The sequence below is a fragment of the Falco cherrug genome, chromosome 18 (assembly GCF_023634085.1).
Source record: "Falco cherrug isolate bFalChe1 chromosome 18, bFalChe1.pri, whole genome shotgun sequence".
NCBI classification, from domain to species: Eukaryota; Metazoa; Chordata; class Aves; order Falconiformes; family Falconidae; genus Falco; species Falco cherrug.
In genome coordinates, this window is record NC_073714.1 from 1,644,013 (window position 1) to 1,660,929 (window position 16,917).

The 16,917-nt window shown below is 51.9% G+C and overlaps 2 protein-coding genes across 2 annotated transcripts in view; one reads left to right on the plus strand and one right to left on the minus strand.

The window, feature by feature from the left end:
• The window catches only part of ADAM9 (ADAM metallopeptidase domain 9), a 29,965-nt gene extending 20,980 nt beyond the window's left edge, over positions 1-8,985 (minus strand). The window contains exon 1 of the mRNA XM_055696111.1: positions 8,822-8,985. Coding sequence (XP_055552086.1) covers positions 8,822-8,921 — 100 coding nt within the window. The 5' untranslated portion in view covers positions 8,922-8,985. The remainder of the gene's footprint in view (positions 1-8,821) is intronic.
• Positions 8,986-14,307: 5,322 nt separating this feature from the next.
• On the plus strand, positions 14,308-15,988 carry TM2D2 (TM2 domain containing 2). The gene is made up of 4 exons (XM_055696112.1): positions 14,308-14,555; positions 14,661-14,748; positions 14,847-14,962; positions 15,149-15,988. The coding sequence occupies exons 1-4, from the start codon at positions 14,356-14,358 to the stop codon at positions 15,360-15,362; spliced, it is 618 nt and encodes a 205-aa protein (XP_055552087.1). The 5' UTR covers positions 14,308-14,355; the 3' UTR covers positions 15,363-15,988.
• Positions 15,989-16,917: the final 929 nt, after the last annotated feature.

A 16,917-nucleotide genomic window follows, 5' to 3' on the forward strand; every position in this document is an offset into this window, starting at 1 on the left:
TTTTGCAAATCACTTTACAAATGATTTGCATATGCAACATCAGACAGATCCTCTGAGCCAAACAAAAGCCTATGGTCCAAGTTTCTTTTATAAGGCATCAGTTTTTACAAGCAACCGTTCTATATCAACTGTGTAAACAATAATAAATTGCACATGTAAATCACTTTTCCCATCAATGGTCACTGTCTGCCTGTGCCTGGCTCAGGAGCTGCTCCCCGGGGAAGCAGTAGGTTGGTCACGGAGGGATTGCAGGCAGCATTAAGAGCAACAGTTTTAGTAGCTCACGGCAATGGAATCAGTGAGCTCATCAGAGGAGCCTGAGCTTCCCCAACCCAAAGGTAGGGGGAAGGGAACAGTTATCCTCCTTGTCACCGTTTGCCTCCAGGAATAATCACCACACATCTGGGGGGGGGCAATGAGGGGCTGTTTAGTTTCTAAGATCCTCCAAAAACTCTCAGAGTGGGACTGAGACACTGCATTCATTTAAAAACCAGCCACTCTGAGCACGCCAAAGCTCACCCTGCAGCTCCGAAAGCTGTGGCTTCTCAAGTCATACGAAGGTGCCGAGTGCTCAAAGCCTCCGTCAGAGGCCTGCTCCATCATTTCAGAAATGAGCAGGAGCCCTCCCAGAGGCTCTAAAGGCCAGGGGCTGCCCAGAAGCCTCCCCCGAGCTGGCAGTGCCAAGCTGCAGTGATGCTGAGGCTCCTGCAGCCTCTCTAGCAGGCTGCCACACAACCCCAATGCTACAACCACCACCTCAGGTTAGCGTTTCATGTGGGCATCCCGGTAAGCGACTGCCCAAGTGAAAGGCACGTCCACTTCTGCACTCTTTCCACCGATATCCCCAAGGAGCAAACAAAACCAGTTAGACTGCTTTCAACTTCTCTCCCATTACAGCACGGATGTGCATCCATTTGGAGCATGGAGTCGCACTGCAGTGCACCTAGTCATGACACAGCGTTTCTGTCACACAAGCATAGGCAGAGCTATGTTGTTTCTCAGGAAATAACAGTACACATACTAAAGCAGAAATTACATTAATTACAGTGATTGTTGGAAAAAATGTATTAAAAAAGCAGAGACAGACTTCCTGAAAAGAAGCCCTTATGTTCACAGGCTATAGAAAATAGTGTCAATACCTCCTTGGCCTGAAAACAGGGGAGGGAAGGGCTGCTTCCTTCCGTGGGATGAACCACCAAAAGTACATACTCCGGCAAATCACTTCTCTACATTTGTCATTTCCAACCGCAGATTTCGCTCATATCCGACCCCGAGCTCCTGCACGTCGCTGCTGTGTGCCTGGTACTTCCCCCCTGCCGTCCAGAAGTACCTTTATTGCAGGGGATGTGATGCTGACATTCGGACAGCATTCTGGAGACTCTTAGGACACACGCTACAGAAACAGCAGGGCTCAGTAGTCTTTGCAGTGCTCAGAAAGGAGCATGCCTCCCCAAAAGCAGCTTGTACACACAAGACAAAGGAGTGAATCATCCTACGAAGCTAGCAAAACTGGGAGGGATTTCTGGGAAGAGTGCAACTCCGAGAGGCCTCCTCTTAGAGGAACGGCACTAAGAGTACAATTCTCAACTCTGAATACTCTGACAGTTCTCCAGCCTTCTGCGCTCTTTCCCTCCCTTCACCACCCCCAATTCGGGAAGCGATTGCAGGTACCACGCCTTATTTTTCCTCCCTTTATTGTGTGCACAGTTCATCAGTGGAGAAGGGCACATCTGTCTTAATTAACAGAGTGCTTCCTATTAAAACAAGCTAAAATGTAAGGCTAGGAAGGCACTACCTTGCTTTCTAGTAGAACTAAAAAAGAGAAAAGCAGCTTTCACATTAAAAGTTAAAGCCTAATGCAAACAGCTTTCCCTTTAACTTTCAGTTCTCTTTTCTCTTCTGGCAAAAGCATCCTTTCTCTTCCCATGTTTCAGTACCAATCAAATTGACAACAAGCCTGCTGATGTACCAAAGAGAAGAGTTTGTTTCATGGGATTCCCCCCGGGACAAAACCACTCTGCAGCAGGTGAAAGCGCAGCACATCCCTTCACTGGACAAAAGCATCCGTTCCAGCAGGTATCTCCATGGCACTGACCCTTGCTTTATAAAAAGTCGATTTCCATGCCAGCTGCCCCATGCAACATTTCACACATCACTAGCGACTCTCAAAGAGGGTACTAGGCTAGTTAATCAAAAATCCAATGAAACGGACAAGTGCAACAAAGCAGAAATTAGCACATGCAAGAGACAACCCTGCTCCTAAATCTTCCTCCTAAAAAAGCCAGCTACTAGTACTTATTCCTCCTCCCTTTATTGTGGGCACAGTTCACCAGTGGAGAAGGGCACATTTGTCTTAATTAATGGAGTGCTTCCTATCAAAAAAAGCTAAAATGTAAGGCTAAAAGTTTTCTCACTAAGAAGCACAAATTTTGAGAGATCTGTCCTTAATCCAACAATACATTGGCCACTTCAAGTCCCACCTAGCACTCAATGCTCCTCCTACCGACTGACACATTCAGACCTTATCTCACCCAGGGAAGAAAAACATACTCAGTCCAACCTAATTAGCATAAGGCAAATTTCTAGGACAAGGCAGTTTGCAGCTATCGCAGCAGTGTCGATAAACGCTAGGTTCCGGTATGCTGCCAAGGCATCATCAGATGCATTCCTGCAACCACATCAGTATTAAGATGCTACCCTCCAGTCAAGACTGTTACTACCCATGAGAATTCACCCACACGTTTCAGTATAAAGTAAAGGTGGTTTAATTCATAGCAATTAAGAAAAGACAAAAGTGACAGCAAAAAACCCAGCCCAGACATTCAGCTGGTTTCCACATAAGGTGTTTGAAGATACCTACATTCTGTTTTTCTAAGACAGGCTATTTTTTGTAGCTTCTTCTCTGCCCCTTTTTGACAAACTTCAATGCAATATAGTAAGTACGGTTCTCGAGCACAGTAGTTTGCAGTAAATTTTTTGGTAATTTACGGGACTTCTTGTACTCAGGTGCTTCCTGCCACTGGCCAAGGCTGCTGTCTGAATTGTCCTACACGTCACTGCTGAGAATATGCTAGTTATCATTCATTCTTGGGTGTAACACTAGTTGAGATTGCATTTCCAAGGACAAAAGCACAATTGCTTCCACTATATTTATCTTGTCTCATTAAAGACTGCCTTTAATTACCAAGCATTGAAAGCAACTAGGAAGATGTGAATCATTTTCTCATCCCCACCCCAAATCCACAGCAGGAATTTTGTGCACGTTCTGTGGCATGCAGGAGCTTGAAAACCATCAAAACATGTCATAGCCATTACGGCTCTCCAGACACTGAGGTAAGCTCTTGGGGTATTCACTCCCTGACAGTTAAGATGTATATTAACAGAAGTCAAGCTGCATCTCCTGTCTTCATAGACCTTGGCATGCCTGCAGATCGCTGCCTCAGTTACAGAAATACAGCACACAGCTACATCCACCTACACCGAACAGTTCAGCTCAGTTACCACCCGCCCTTTACCGTAACTCTTTCCCAAGCCTACTAAAGTGAGGTCAAAGATATGCTCTTCAATAGAAGCCAAAAAACCCACCCAAAACCAAGAAAACCAAACAAACGAAGACAGTTTAGACTGTAGCTTATTACACCACAAAAGAAACTAATTTCATATAAACAAGCTCATCAGCACATGACCAGCACAGCAGCTCAGGCTGCAGGCAGGCTAACAGGAAGGTGCCATCGGCACAGCAAGCTGCAGGGCTGGCCGGCAGGGACAAGGCGCAGACCCCCCAGCCACGGCTTTGCGGGGCCCAGCATTGCTGGGGGTGCCAGCAATGGCTCCGGGGCTCACCTGCTCTGACCACCCCTTTCGGAACCCTCACTGCTTTCAGCATCACAAGCGATACTGAAGACCATCCTTCTGTACAGTGAACAAGACACCAGCGTTCCTCTGATACTGCCTCTATTTGTTCACAGCTGCCCATCAGTGAAACTCAGAGAGAAGACACCCAGTATGACCATTTACTTGTATTTGCCTACTTCAACTTACTCAGCCCCTAAGTGAGAGTGGAAATGGAGCCAGGGAAAGCCTCAGGACCACACAGGAGTAAGGCACTGCTAATGCCCTCTCTGGATTTATCCTGTGTCTACATCCACCCTGGCAACTTTTAGCCATTTTACTCTAAATGTAAAGGCTTGACCAAAACAGTGTCAAACCTAGAGCATCAGCTGGCAGCAATGAGTGTCAACCTATTAGCTGTGCACATGTAGAGTCAAAAGATGCACACTGTTAAAGCATTAAATACACAAACCCATTAAATTAACTATTGTTATAATTGTTTACAATTAACAGATGAGGTCAGCTGCACTGGTCATTCGACACTTCAGCAGCAGACTGCTCACTAGAAGAGGTGCCAAGAGCTTTATGCAGCCATCTCCAAAACACCCTCAGGTCCCGGGGTAGGGTCAGTCCCACACAAAGCATCTCCAACAAGCACCCCTGATGTCCAATGGATTTCCCTTGTGGTGTTTTAAGTTGTATCTCTAATACCCAAAGGAGGCTCACAGCTTACACCCCTTCTGTCTGGCTGCAGATTTTTAGAAGTATGCTGTCACACCTCCACTTTCCTTCAACTAACTAAGAGCTAACATTCAGTGTTTCCTTGTAGAACCTGTTTCTTAGATCTCTGATGATTCGTATTAGGCTCTACTGGCTCTACTCTCCAGTTAGACCGTACCCGTCCTGAAAAAGGACCCAAAGCAGGACACAACAGTCCAGTGAGGCCTTGCAAGTATCAAGGTTCACAAGCTTTATGTGTTTAATATCTCCACAGGTTAATCTCTCTTCCGTAACAGACGGCATGGCTGATACACTTGTCACAACCTACTCCAACACTCATTTCCTTTCCCATCAACATGCTCCTTCCTGCACCCCATTTTTCATCCTCTCATACCTGTGCAATTATTTCCACCTCAGCAGAACACTTTGCGTTCATCCTTTCAAAGTCGCGTCTTTCTGCCAGAGATTTCTCTTGTGTGTCCACATTACTGGGGTTGGTAACTCTCTCATTAAGGGGCCTGAATCCTATCTAACTGGAAGGGTATCGACTGCAAACTCAACATGCATTCTCTGTGTCCCATACTCAAAATCACAGAGGACTTCACCAAGCGGTATCTCTTTGGGGAGAAACTTCTGTGAACTGCCTTACAGATGTCCTTCCAGAATAACATGTAACCACTGATTACATCATCAGTGTATTTCATCAATTGATTAAACACTTACAGAAAGCATTTTTAGGTGCAGCTGACCTTTCCTCGAAGATGACAGCTGTAGCGAGATTTATGCTTTGGATTACTGAAAGCAAAAACCTCCTTCACTTTCACTATGTAAATATTACCCAAGTCCACTTAAAAAATATTTAGAGATTTATACAAAACATCAAGCTAACAAATCTTCTGCTACAGTTAGGAACATTTCCTGTGAAGCCAGCAGTTTCAGTTCCTCCCATACCTCAAGGGCTAAAGAGTGTGCCTTGGTGATGCTCCATCTCCAAAGCACCCAGGCACATTTAGCCAGCTGTTCCTCTACAGAGCACTCCTCCTTGTGACTTTTCTTTCTGTCTCCTCCCTCCCTTGCTCTAAATCTTCAGACCAAGTGGGTCTCCTTGTGTCATGGTGCCTTTTTAAAAGGAAAAGATGACCAGTTATCATGGCAAGAGAAGCAAATTCATCTACTTGATCCATTGCTCACCTGGAATATTTGTTTCACATTAAAGCTGGCAAGAACAGCTAATAATAACATCTCTTAGTATTTTACTGGGTGCGCTGGATGTTAATGAGGATACTGAGCTCTTCTACAGCAATATTTCCTAGAAAATTCTTACCTCTCTCTTGCCGAAATCCTGACCTATGCTGTAAGTGTTTCCTGTCTAGACTCTTACCATTCCTTCTGCCCTTTCTAAAGCCACGCTAATTTGTCTGCAGGAGAACAGCTACTCTTTTTCCACAAAAAGGACTGTCACTCTTGTTCTCTAGTACTGTCAAAACACCCTCTCCACCTTGGAACCTTCTTACAAGGAGAAAGAGAGCAAAGCCACACTATACTCCGGTGCAAGATGATTAACCTCACCAGGACAGCCTTCCTCCTAGGTCAATGGCCCTGGAGTCTTTGCCCTTCCATCCGTGTCAGTCTTGCCCATGGAGAGAAGCTCCTCGCACACAGAGCCCACTCACTTCCTCCACATCTCATCAGCTGTGTAGTGTCAGCTCGACTCACACAGTGGAGGTTCGTGGGAACGTTTCTCTTTGGAGATGTCACTATCTTTAAATTTGGCCACCAAAGGAAACCACGTAATACAAATTCAATCACAGAACTCGGTACAGTTGAGCAAATAAACTTTTTTTTTTTTAATTTTAGCTTGAGAAATGAGAATGATTGAGACATGCAAAAACTACAGTCATGTTTCAAACTTCCTTTTTCTGAAAACAAAGCACTACAGAAGTCAACATTAGTTACACTGAAATTTCTTTCCTCTTTTTATTCTTCACATGGAGGAAATAACCACAAAAACCCTCTTTACTCTGCTGAATGATTGTCCCAGATTTGTTGAAATATGGGTGAGGCAGTGCTGTGTTTTTCATGATCTGAACAAAGGAATTATCTTAACCAAACACTGCATCTCCCCAGAAGTTCAAACCAAAGCATTTAGACACTTTAAGAATCCCTTTAAAGACTGGTAAAGTATGGCCAGAACATCCTGGTGTGTGTATGACACCAAGCAGCGAGGAAGAGACCAAGTAGCAAAAAAACCAGTCCCTGCCGACAGCAATGCCAGATGGTTTCTCTGTGAATTTACATGGCCAAAAGCTAAAGCCGCCTACGGACACAAATAGGAGGGGAAAATCTACACAAATCCCTTAAGGCTACACATCACTATATGATTATGCTCATTCAGGAATTTTCAATTAGTAGTTTCCGGTAACACCCCATTTCTGCCTCATATCCCTATTTACTGGGGAGCGTCCAAAGCACTTACATTCCAATCCAAAAGCTGGAAGTTCCTGGATAAAATGAAACAGGCGACTCGTTTCTCCCCTCTCCTTCGTGCTCAGACATGAGACAAAGGAGGTACGTTATCTTTCATTGCAGATTTAGCACTATTGGCTGGGACAGAGACTTCGGAAAGCAGAGAGAAACACTGCCATCCACCATCAGGAACTACGGTGACCCATGTTTCCTCCTGCCCACAGGTGGGAACTACAATACTACTCCTCAAAACACCAACCAGTCCACTGGAAGCACCAGCATCCAAAACCCTGGAGAGGCATCCTTTAACACTTCACTCCTTGGTGCACTGGCAAGGCAGTTGCCAACACACTGTGCTACCTCAACCACAAGCCAACAGCCACCTTTCAAAAGCTTGGCTTTCGTCTAGCACACAGCTCACAACTGCCAGCACCACCACGCCAAGTGAGAGGCAAGAGATTTGCAGCACAGAAACCCTCGAGGAGAGTTACCCACCACAAGAGCACTGTTTCTCAGCATGCAGCATCACTATTAGTCTTAGAGAAGACTCCTCAATTAGGAAGCCCTGACTATAAAACTATGCATTAATGACAAACACAGAAGTTTAACACAGCGAATATATCCCTTCAGGAGGAGGAAAATGGTGACAGAGGAGGCATTTCTGACTATCATGCATCATAACATCAGAATCAGCATCATAAAAGCCTGTAAACAGAACAGTTTCAATCCATAAACAATCCATGAAGACAGCACAGCGTCGACTCATTAAAAGCCCATACAGAGAGCATGGTGTCCGTTCATTGCCATCAGCGATGGCACTGTGCTGTGCCTGGGTTCTAGCCACCGTCCTCCTCGGGGGAGAGCAGCCTGCCGGGGGTCCTGCCTCATGCCTGGCTCTGCCGGAGCAGGTGATGCCCTGGCTCCATGCTGGTGAAGGCCACCCAGACAGAGAGGGGGAGGACACAGGTCCCTGCACGTGTCCCCTGAAACACAGTGGAACTGATACGGGTGTTCTGTCACCTCCACAGTGAAGCCCAGCATCCACTGGGCTGGGTAAAGGACGCTGATCTACCCAGGACCTGCTCACACCAACATTTCTGGGAGACCTGTGCCCAGGCTGCCCACCCCACCCCCTGCTTTCCAGGCTTTCTTGCGGCTGGATCGCCACCTGCGCTGTAGGAGTGTGGAAGAGCTTGTGGAGAGCAGAACGCCCATCCTGGCACGGAGCGGGAGAGCACAGCGGCGTGCTGCCCGGCCGCGGGCGAACCCAACCAGGTGTATGGGGCCGCCACCAGCTCACCGGCCGGTGTCAGGGTCGAGACGAAGGCCCGGCTGTCCCCCTGCTGTCCCCTCGGCAGCGTCGCCGGCCAGGCCCAGCATCTGCCCGGAGCGTCCCGGCAGCGACGGACCCGGACCGGGCCCAGGCTGCGTGGCCCCGCGGCGCCCTGCTGCCGGCCGGGCCTTCAGACACCTGTGACCCCTGCGCCACCATCGGGGCCCAGGGCGACATCCCCCGGGGCACCGGGCGGCAGCCCCCCCGCCCGGCAAATGGGGATCCCCACCCCGCCCGCCAGCCCCCGGGGACAGCCCGGGCCCCGGCAGCCCCGAGGAAGGGGAGGGGCGGCCGGACGCCCCCAAAGCCGGGCCGGGCCCCGGCAGCGCAGGGAGCAGCGAGGAGGGGGCCCGACCCCGCGGAGGGAGCGGGGAGGAGGCCCGGCCGCGCCGCCCGGGGAGGGAAGGGGGGGCCGGCGGCGGGCCGGGAGCGGGGAGGGCCGGCGGCAGGCCCCGGCCCCGGCGCACTCACCCGCGCGGCCCGGCTGCCCGGGCGCGGCCAGCAGCAGGAGGCAGAGGCAGCTGCGCGCCGCCCGGGCCCGGGCCCAGGCCATGGCGCTCCCCGTCCGCATCGCCCCTCCCGGCTGGGGCGCTGGGTCCGGCCGGCGGCCCGCGGCCTTATGGAGCCGGGCCGGGGCCTGCGCCGCGCCGCCCTCCGCCGCTCCGGGGCGGGGCCGCTCCGCCCGCAGCACCGCGGACAAGGGGCGGCCCCGGCCCGGCTGGCGACGAGGCTCAGGTCCTCCTGCCGCCCACCCGGGCCGGGGGCTGAGCCCCGGTGTGCCCAGGGAGGCACCCCGCCGGCCGCCCCCCCCCCCCCCCCCCCGGACGAAGCCAGCGTTCACCTTCCCGGCGCTTCTGTAGAGAAAAAAACAGCAGGGCCTGAGGGCGAGCAGTTGCCGAGGGCCAGCGGGCTGAGGGGAGCTGGGGCCAGCACAAAGCGCAGGCACCGCGGCCCTGCTGGCCGCCCCTTCCCCAGCGCCGCCACGCACGGAGCACACGGCACATGGAGCACACGGCAGCGGGGCCGCCACGCACGGAGCACACGGCACCGCCACGCACGCCGGACACACGGCAGCAGAGCCACAGGCCAGCGCAGGAGCCCCCGCCAGCACCACATGCCCTCAGAGGCCTCACGTGTGGCCTCTGACCTGCCTCTGGAAAACAACCCGCGCAACACCCTCCCCAGGCACTCCATGTAGCGCGGCATCCTTCTTCCAGAGGAGGAGGAATAAACAACATGTGACACATCAGTCACGTTACTGACTGTGATGGAGAAGCACCCTTGTACTACAGTGATAAGCAGCACAAGAGCCTATACAAGTAAAACCCAGTTTTACTGATGACTTCTCACATACCGATAACCTTTCTTGGTTTTCTGAGTGTGGCACTTCACAGGTTTTTTTGAGCATCCAAGTTCTTTTCCCTAGCAGGTCGCTGCTCTTGAACAAAACAGACTCAGCAAAATACCCCTCCGTTGATTCAGAGCCAGATCTACACCAAAGGCCACACACATCCCATCAGCACAAAGAACAGACAACTAGACATGAGCGTCCTTTGAGTGCTATCAGCCAGAAACATCCATCAAGTTTTCACTCCCAGGGGTCTGACCAATATCTATGATGTTTTAGAAATTGCTTTTGAATGCACATGATGCAAAAGTTGCCATCAATAAATACATAACAGGCTGAGCAATTGGCACAAGTCTTCCCTGTCTTCTTAAGTATAAGATTTTCTACAAACTCATAAGAGGTTTATGCTGCTGTCACTACAGTGAACAATTAAAGAGAAAAGAGTAATTTGGCCTTTTACATCCCAAAAGCCTGCATCCATTTTTGCAGGAGTTACAGGAAGACAACCTGTGACTCACAGGTTTCCCCCTCGCAGCCTCCAGCAACCCGATGCTGGAATAAGGCAACAACCCGACTCTACGAAGCCAATTTTATGAATCCTAACAGACCAAACCACAAAGCTATGCAGGAAGCCGGGTGTTAAATTGTATAATACCACAAGGTGAGATATTCCCACCTGATGTTAGAAACACCACAGAGGTTATGTATCTCCAACCCTTATGGAAGCTGCACATAGCTTATGAGTCAGGTAATACATTGTGCTTCCTGTAAGCTGGGCATTCCCCAAGACACAGGAGGCTTCCCATGGATTATGGTAATAACACGGATCAAATACAGATACCACTGTGCACTGTACAAATAATGCACAAACACGAATGATCCCACAGTTCCTGCCTGAGGGGCATGAGATTCCCAGGTCCACATTTAGCAAGAGCCATATCAATCTCCCTTGACTTCTCATGTCACTCACCACCACTATCACAACCTTGCAATACAAGGAACTGAAGACAACACACCTCAAAACTCCAGAAACAAGGCCAGAAAGCTAGGACAGCTTCTGAACACACATTTTGGGTCAAATGTAAACCTGCCAACTTTGGCAACAGAAAAAATCTGGAGAACTGCTCATCTGATCAACCAGTTCAAGCACATCTGAAATGCCTGCATCAGAGGAGCTATTGCTCAGACATGGTGGAAGATGCTCTTGGAGAAGAACCAGGTGAAGCAAAACCAATAAATCCTGGAGCTCTGCAATCTCTTAAGTCACAACTGAAACATCAAAAGTAAGCACTGGGATCCAGGTCATAAGCTGTCTTCAGCACAGACTTCATTACTAGAATAAGGCAACGCGAGAAAATCCACTGTAGACAAAAGCCTTAGAGATTACTTGATATTAAAATTAGGATGCTTCATTCTTTCAAAGGCTTAAATAGGAGCAGTACTCTCTTAAATAGGCATAAAAGGCAGAAACGGGAAATACCTCAAAGAAGTTAAGTTACTAAGAAAAAACTTACACAAGTGGAAACCAAATATGCGAGCTAGACCTCTCATTTCCACAGAACATTGGCAGTACAAGAGTAAGCCATGCAATACAGCAGCCAGTCCAGCTGAAATCACTCGCACTGATGTGGCTGCTGAGCCAAAAAGATGCAAACCCAACTATTTACACCAAAGGCAAAGTATCCAGTGCAATAAGAAAGCTCACGTGGTAGGTGCTGAAAAGAATCTCACTCGATGCCTGGGGAGGGCAAGGGAATTTGGTGTTTTTCAAGCAAAAGCAATCCAACATCCTTTGACAGAGCAGGGACACAGTTTCTTGCCTGTTGTTGACAGTGGGACCACAAGACAGCAGCCCCTAAGGAATGCAGCGAAGGGGATGGCACAAGGCCAGAAGTGTATCAACCAGCAAATAACCAGGACCTTTGCCTGCCCTTTGCAGCAGTAAGGAAGGCCCAAGGAAAGAGGCATTTCCTCTGTGATTTGCCTCTGCCAATCCCCTTCGGAGGCTTTAAAAGATTTTTAGGCTGGTTTCTAAAGGAAGAAAGGCTAATGTACAACATGAGCAGCAGTACTATCCAGTGTATCAGGGTGGAAATCTTGCACACGTGAGTACCGGTGGAGCTTACAGACACTTTGTGATCTGGATTACAGACATTGCCAGGCTGTGGTTTAGTAAGCCATATTGTGCTCAAGCAGATAGCAAGGGCAGGGGAGAGGACATGTAATGAATTCCCTAAATGACACCTGCCATTTGTCAGTTATGTTCACAGTTCTTTGTAACAAAGCTGTACAATCAGCAAGAAGTCTCCCAGAAATCCTCATGCTGGTGCTGGCCATTACACGCATGTACCTTTGCCAGACTGAAGGGTATAAGGACTCCAACTCAACTGGCTAAGCATGTAACAGTAGTTTTAAATAGCAAAGTCAGATGTGTCATGTTCTCTCTCCAGCCTCAATCCTGCTGGCTCCCACATCCTCTCCACATACCATGTACATGGCATTTGCTTACAAGCACTGTAAATAAGACAGATTAAGGATTTTGGATGCAGTCAGGACTTCACTGACATCACCAGCAACAGTCCAAATGGCTTAGGAAGCACACTCGTTAACACCGCACCAGAGATCGCTGGCTGACGGGCACCCCTGAATCCTGGTAACGGCTCTTTCCCAAATGCATTCTTGTCAAATTACGTGTTTTGCCTGGCTTCCAGATGGAGTTAATGAATGCCACGTACCTGTCTCAAACTGTGCTTGGCATTTCCAATCTAATGACCTCAAGACACTGTGGGAGGGATTAAATGAGGTAGAAGAAATCGAGGCAAAGAAAATTGGTGGAAATAGGCAGCAGCTTGTCCAGATGTAGTCAATAGCAGGATCTCAGTCTCTAACCCTCTACTTTTAAATACCTAAGTGCACCATTCTCTTCAATTAACCACAGAGACTCACGCAGAAAGCACTCAGGTAGTCTCTACAGCTCTCCAAGCGTAACAAAGGGCCAGGACTAGGCAAGAGTGTCTCCCAATCGCTTTGTACAAGGGGTAGGGCAGTTAGGGCAAAAAAACATTCTGCTGCTTGACCATCTGAGCTGGACTAGCTCCTCCTCTGGGCAGGAAGATGGTCTAGACAACTCCTGAAATCCCTGTTTTCCCTTTGACAGGAAGTTTGCTCAAGGGGTTGAGTCCCACTTATTTTCAAAAAACTTCCAGATCACTCTTTGGTAAGTTCAAGGGAACAGAGACATGGCTTCACCCCTCCTGGATCTAAGGCTTCTCCAAGCAGCAGTTGGCTATACAGCTCCTTCTGGACCGCAACCTGCCACTGCCCTAGCTGGTATTTCCTTGCTGCCTCAACTGATTGCATTCCCAGCCCCTTTGGACATGACCTTTCCCCCAGTAATTAACACGGTAAGGTCTGAAAACATCAGGCCCTACAGTGTGAGTTTCATTTACACCCACTTCAAAGATGCTTTATATTGACAGAACGGTGTAAGACCTGAGTAAAACACACACTCAACACGATCTTTCCCCTGCCTTCCTTAGTGCTGCCAATGAAATCCACGGCTGCCCAGCCCACATGCTATGCAATCCTTAAGGTATTTCTAAAGCCACTTGGAAGCCTCTTAATCATTAAGGAAGGGCTTAATGAGACAGCTGGCCATCACATCCAACAGAAAAACCAGTTACTGCGCAGGTCAGAGGAAAGCCTGCTCCAGAAGCACCGCCCGCAGCTCCCCAGGCCCACAGCCACCGTTAACCATCAGCGACCAGGCCGAGGCCGTGGTGCCTGCGGGAAGGCGGCACTGCCTGGCACCGGGGGGCTTCGTGTGCCTGCGGCCCCCCTCCCAGCGAGAGCACGGGGACGAGCAGCTCTCCGTGCCTGCCCGAGCCACACCGGGCTCCGGGCCGCTGCCTCGGTGCTGAGCCCGGGCTCGGGGGAAGCTGCGAGCCACAGCACAGCCCGGGGAGCCCCGTTCCCGCCGCTGCCTCAGCAGAGGCGGGCGGGCCCTGCCTGTCACCGTGACACACTGACGTGGGGAGCGGGGCCCGAGGCGAGGCCTTCCCCCGTGCCGAGAGAAGGCGGCGGCGGCACCCCCGGGGCGGCTCTGCCGGGGCGGGGGACGGCGGCTGCGCCCGCCTGCAGGGCAGTGTCTCCGAGCGCCGGGCCGGGCATCGCGGCGCCTCCGCCGGGCGCAGGGGGAGCGCCTGGGCGGCCGGGGGCGGCCGGGGGCGGCGAGGCCCGGCGGCGGACCGCCCCCTCCCGCACCAGACGGCTCCCGACCGCGCCCCAGCAACTCACACCGAGCGGGGCAGCGCGTCTGGAGCCCCGTTCCTGCCGCAGCCCCGTCACAGCCAGAGGCCTGCACGGCAGGCGCCCCGGGGCCGACACTCACGACCGCCCCGAAGCGCGAGCGCCCGCGCCCGCCCCTGTGCCCCGCCCCCACCCTCCGCCCATAGGCCGGCGGGCCCCCCGGCAGCCAATCGCCTCCTCGGCTGCCGCGCACTTCCGCGCAGCCTCCCGCCGCGTCTTCTTCCGCCCTCACCCTGACTGGCTGTGAGCAGCTATTCCCCGCCCCCAAACGTCGACGGCGGGCTTCTATTGGCTGGCGGCGGCGCGGCGGCCGGGGCGGGCGCGGCGTCTCCTAGCAGCGGCCGCCGCCATGGCGCCGCGGCGCGGCGGGCCGGTGGGCTACGTGCTGCTATGCGGGCAGGCCGCGCTGCTGCTCGGCAACCTGCTGCTGCTGCAGGGCGCCTCCCGCGGCCTCCCCCACAACGGCACCGAAGCTGAGGCGCCGGGGCCGCCCGCCGCCAGCTGGGCCTACACCGACCCGCGGGCACCGCTCGTCCTCTGCACCTACCTGTAAGAGGAGGGCCGCGCCGGGCAGGGGGCGGGTGGAGGGGGCGGCCGCCTCGTCCTCCCTCACCGCTCCCCTCCTTCCCTCACCGCTCCCCTCCTTCCCCGCAGCCCCGAGGAGTTCGTGGAGTGCGAGGAGCCGGTGGACCACGGCGGGAATGCCACGGCGCAGCAGGAGCTGGGCCACGGCTGCGTGAAGGTGAGGGCCGGGTGAGCGGGGCGGGGGGCTCGGCCGGGGCTCGCTGCCGGCCGCCCCCGGGCCCTGCCCGCGGCTGAGGTCGCCCGCGCTGCCCGCAGTTCGGCGGACAGGCCTACGGCGAGGTGGACCACACGCGGGTGCAGTGCCGAGCGCTGGACGGCATCGAGTGCGCCGAGCCGCGGAGCTTCCTGCGGGGCAGCAAGCCCTGCGTCAAGTAGGACGCGTTCCCGGGGGCGGGAGGGCCCCGCACTGGGAGGGCCCCTCGCCCGGGCCCTGCACCTCGCCCGGCCCCCGCGGGAGGGAGCCCCGCCGCCAGGCACGGGCCCAGCCGGCGGGAAGGCCCCGGGGGGGCGGGGGCCGCTGCCCCACCGCCGCTGACCTCTGACCGTTCCCCTTGCAGGTACACTGGACATTACTTTATAACCACTCTGCTCTACTCGTTTTTCCTGGGTTGCTTTGGAGTGGATCGCTTCTGCCTGGGCCATACCGGGACCGCCGTGGGGAAGCTGCTGACGCTCGGAGGACTGGGGATATGGTGGTTCGTGGATCTGATCCTGCTCATCACTGGTGGGCTGATGCCCAGTGACGGCAGCAACTGGTGCACCGTGTACTGAGGGGAGCAGAGCTGACCCCGGGAGAGGCTAACGGCGCCTCTGCAGGACTGGAGACAGACTCCTCCGCTTGTTCCGCAGCTTCAGAACAGGCTTATGCCTTGCACAAACAGGGATTTACAAAGCTGTAACTTAACGTGCAAATCAACTGTTCTTGTTGGCGCCTCTGTACAAACCTTGGATACAAAATTGTTTAGTATATATTTTGCTTGTTTAAAATAATCTGGATTCCTACCACCACCACCCCAAGCGGTGACAGTTTGAGAAATCAGGCCTTGCAAACACAGGTGGTCAAACAAGTCTTAATAAATTATGGAAGGAGCTGATTCCACATACTTTCGGTATTAGAGTACATAGACATGCAGGCCGCTAGCGTGTGGTTTTGTGTTACTAGACTTTGCAAACCTTTAAGGTTTAGTAACCCATCACAAGGTTATAGACACTGTGGCAAAGCGATGAAGTCTTAATTCTACGCTATTTGTTTAAAACCTTGTTCACTGGCTGCAGGGGAAGCTGAGTTAGATTTAGTAGAAACTGCACCCTTTGGAGAAAATTACTTCCCACTCTCTTGCAGGCGGGGAAAGCCACAGTGCCACAAATAAAGTTGCTATTCAGGCCTCTCAAAATCAGCACTTGTGTCTATCGATGTAATTCTCCCTGCCATGCTCATATTGACAGAAACATCATCTGTAGGACACTGCAGCCACTCTAAAAGAGTACACGTGTTATTTTAGAACTGCCTGTTTCTCCTCCTGTCCCCTGCCCTTCATAAGTAAGTATGCTTTTCAAAATGTGTTCCATCATGCTGCCCATGGCAGCAGGTTACATTCCCTTTCCCTGCTGCTACAGTTGTGTTCCTTAAAACCCGTGACTGTTGAGTGGCCACCGTTTGTGTTTTACAAAACTGTTAACTGCCGGCTTTGCCTCATTAGTGACAGAGGGCTCATTTGCACCCAGAGCTGCAGGGAACAGCTGGGAGCCATCACAGAGCTGGGAAGGGGCTGGAGCTGCCAAGGGGTAGCTCCCATCTGCATGCCGGTCACCGCTCTGGCTCCAGCCCACAGCACAGGGCACATGCAGTACCGAAATGAGCGGGAGCTTCAAGCAACCTCACACTCAAAAGAGGAAGCCCCACCAGATGCAGTCTGAAAACTTACCAAGCTGAATAAGAACGGGAAAAGGAAGCTGCAGTTAAGTCACAGCCAGAACCAGACACAAAAATCCGTATATGCAAAAGTCCAGTCACATTTGATGTAAAATATAGCAAACAACCATTCTCCATTCTCACACAGTTCTGCAAACTGAGGACCCTCCAGCCATTTGCATTTGGCTAATTTCTGCCTGTGTTACTTCTACTTCTGCCTCCAAGGGAGCTGCAACGGGGTTCAGTTTGGCCGGGAATTCTGCCTATTCTAGTTTTGGTTTGTGGTTTATTGCAACAACTCCTCCTCTCTGGGGAATGGGATTTATATCCCATTTAGGTCACAAGTAATCTGAATTTGGCAGCTTTGAATAGGTCTCAGGGCACTGGGGTGGGGAGAGGCTTCATCATGAAACT

Bases quoted from the DNA above. Each gene is read 5' to 3' on its own strand.
- TM2D2 (XM_055696112.1), top strand. From the start codon at position 14,356: ATGGCGCCGCGGCGCGGCGGGCCGGTGGGCTACGTGCTGCTATGCGGG. The intron at 14,556-14,660 runs GTAAGAGGAGGG...CCTTCCCCGCAG, and splicing joins CTCGTCCTCTGCACCTACCT to CCCCGAGGAGTTCGTGGAGT. The intron at 14,749-14,846 runs GTGAGGGCCGGG...CGCTGCCCGCAG, and splicing joins TGGGCCACGGCTGCGTGAAG to TTCGGCGGACAGGCCTACGG.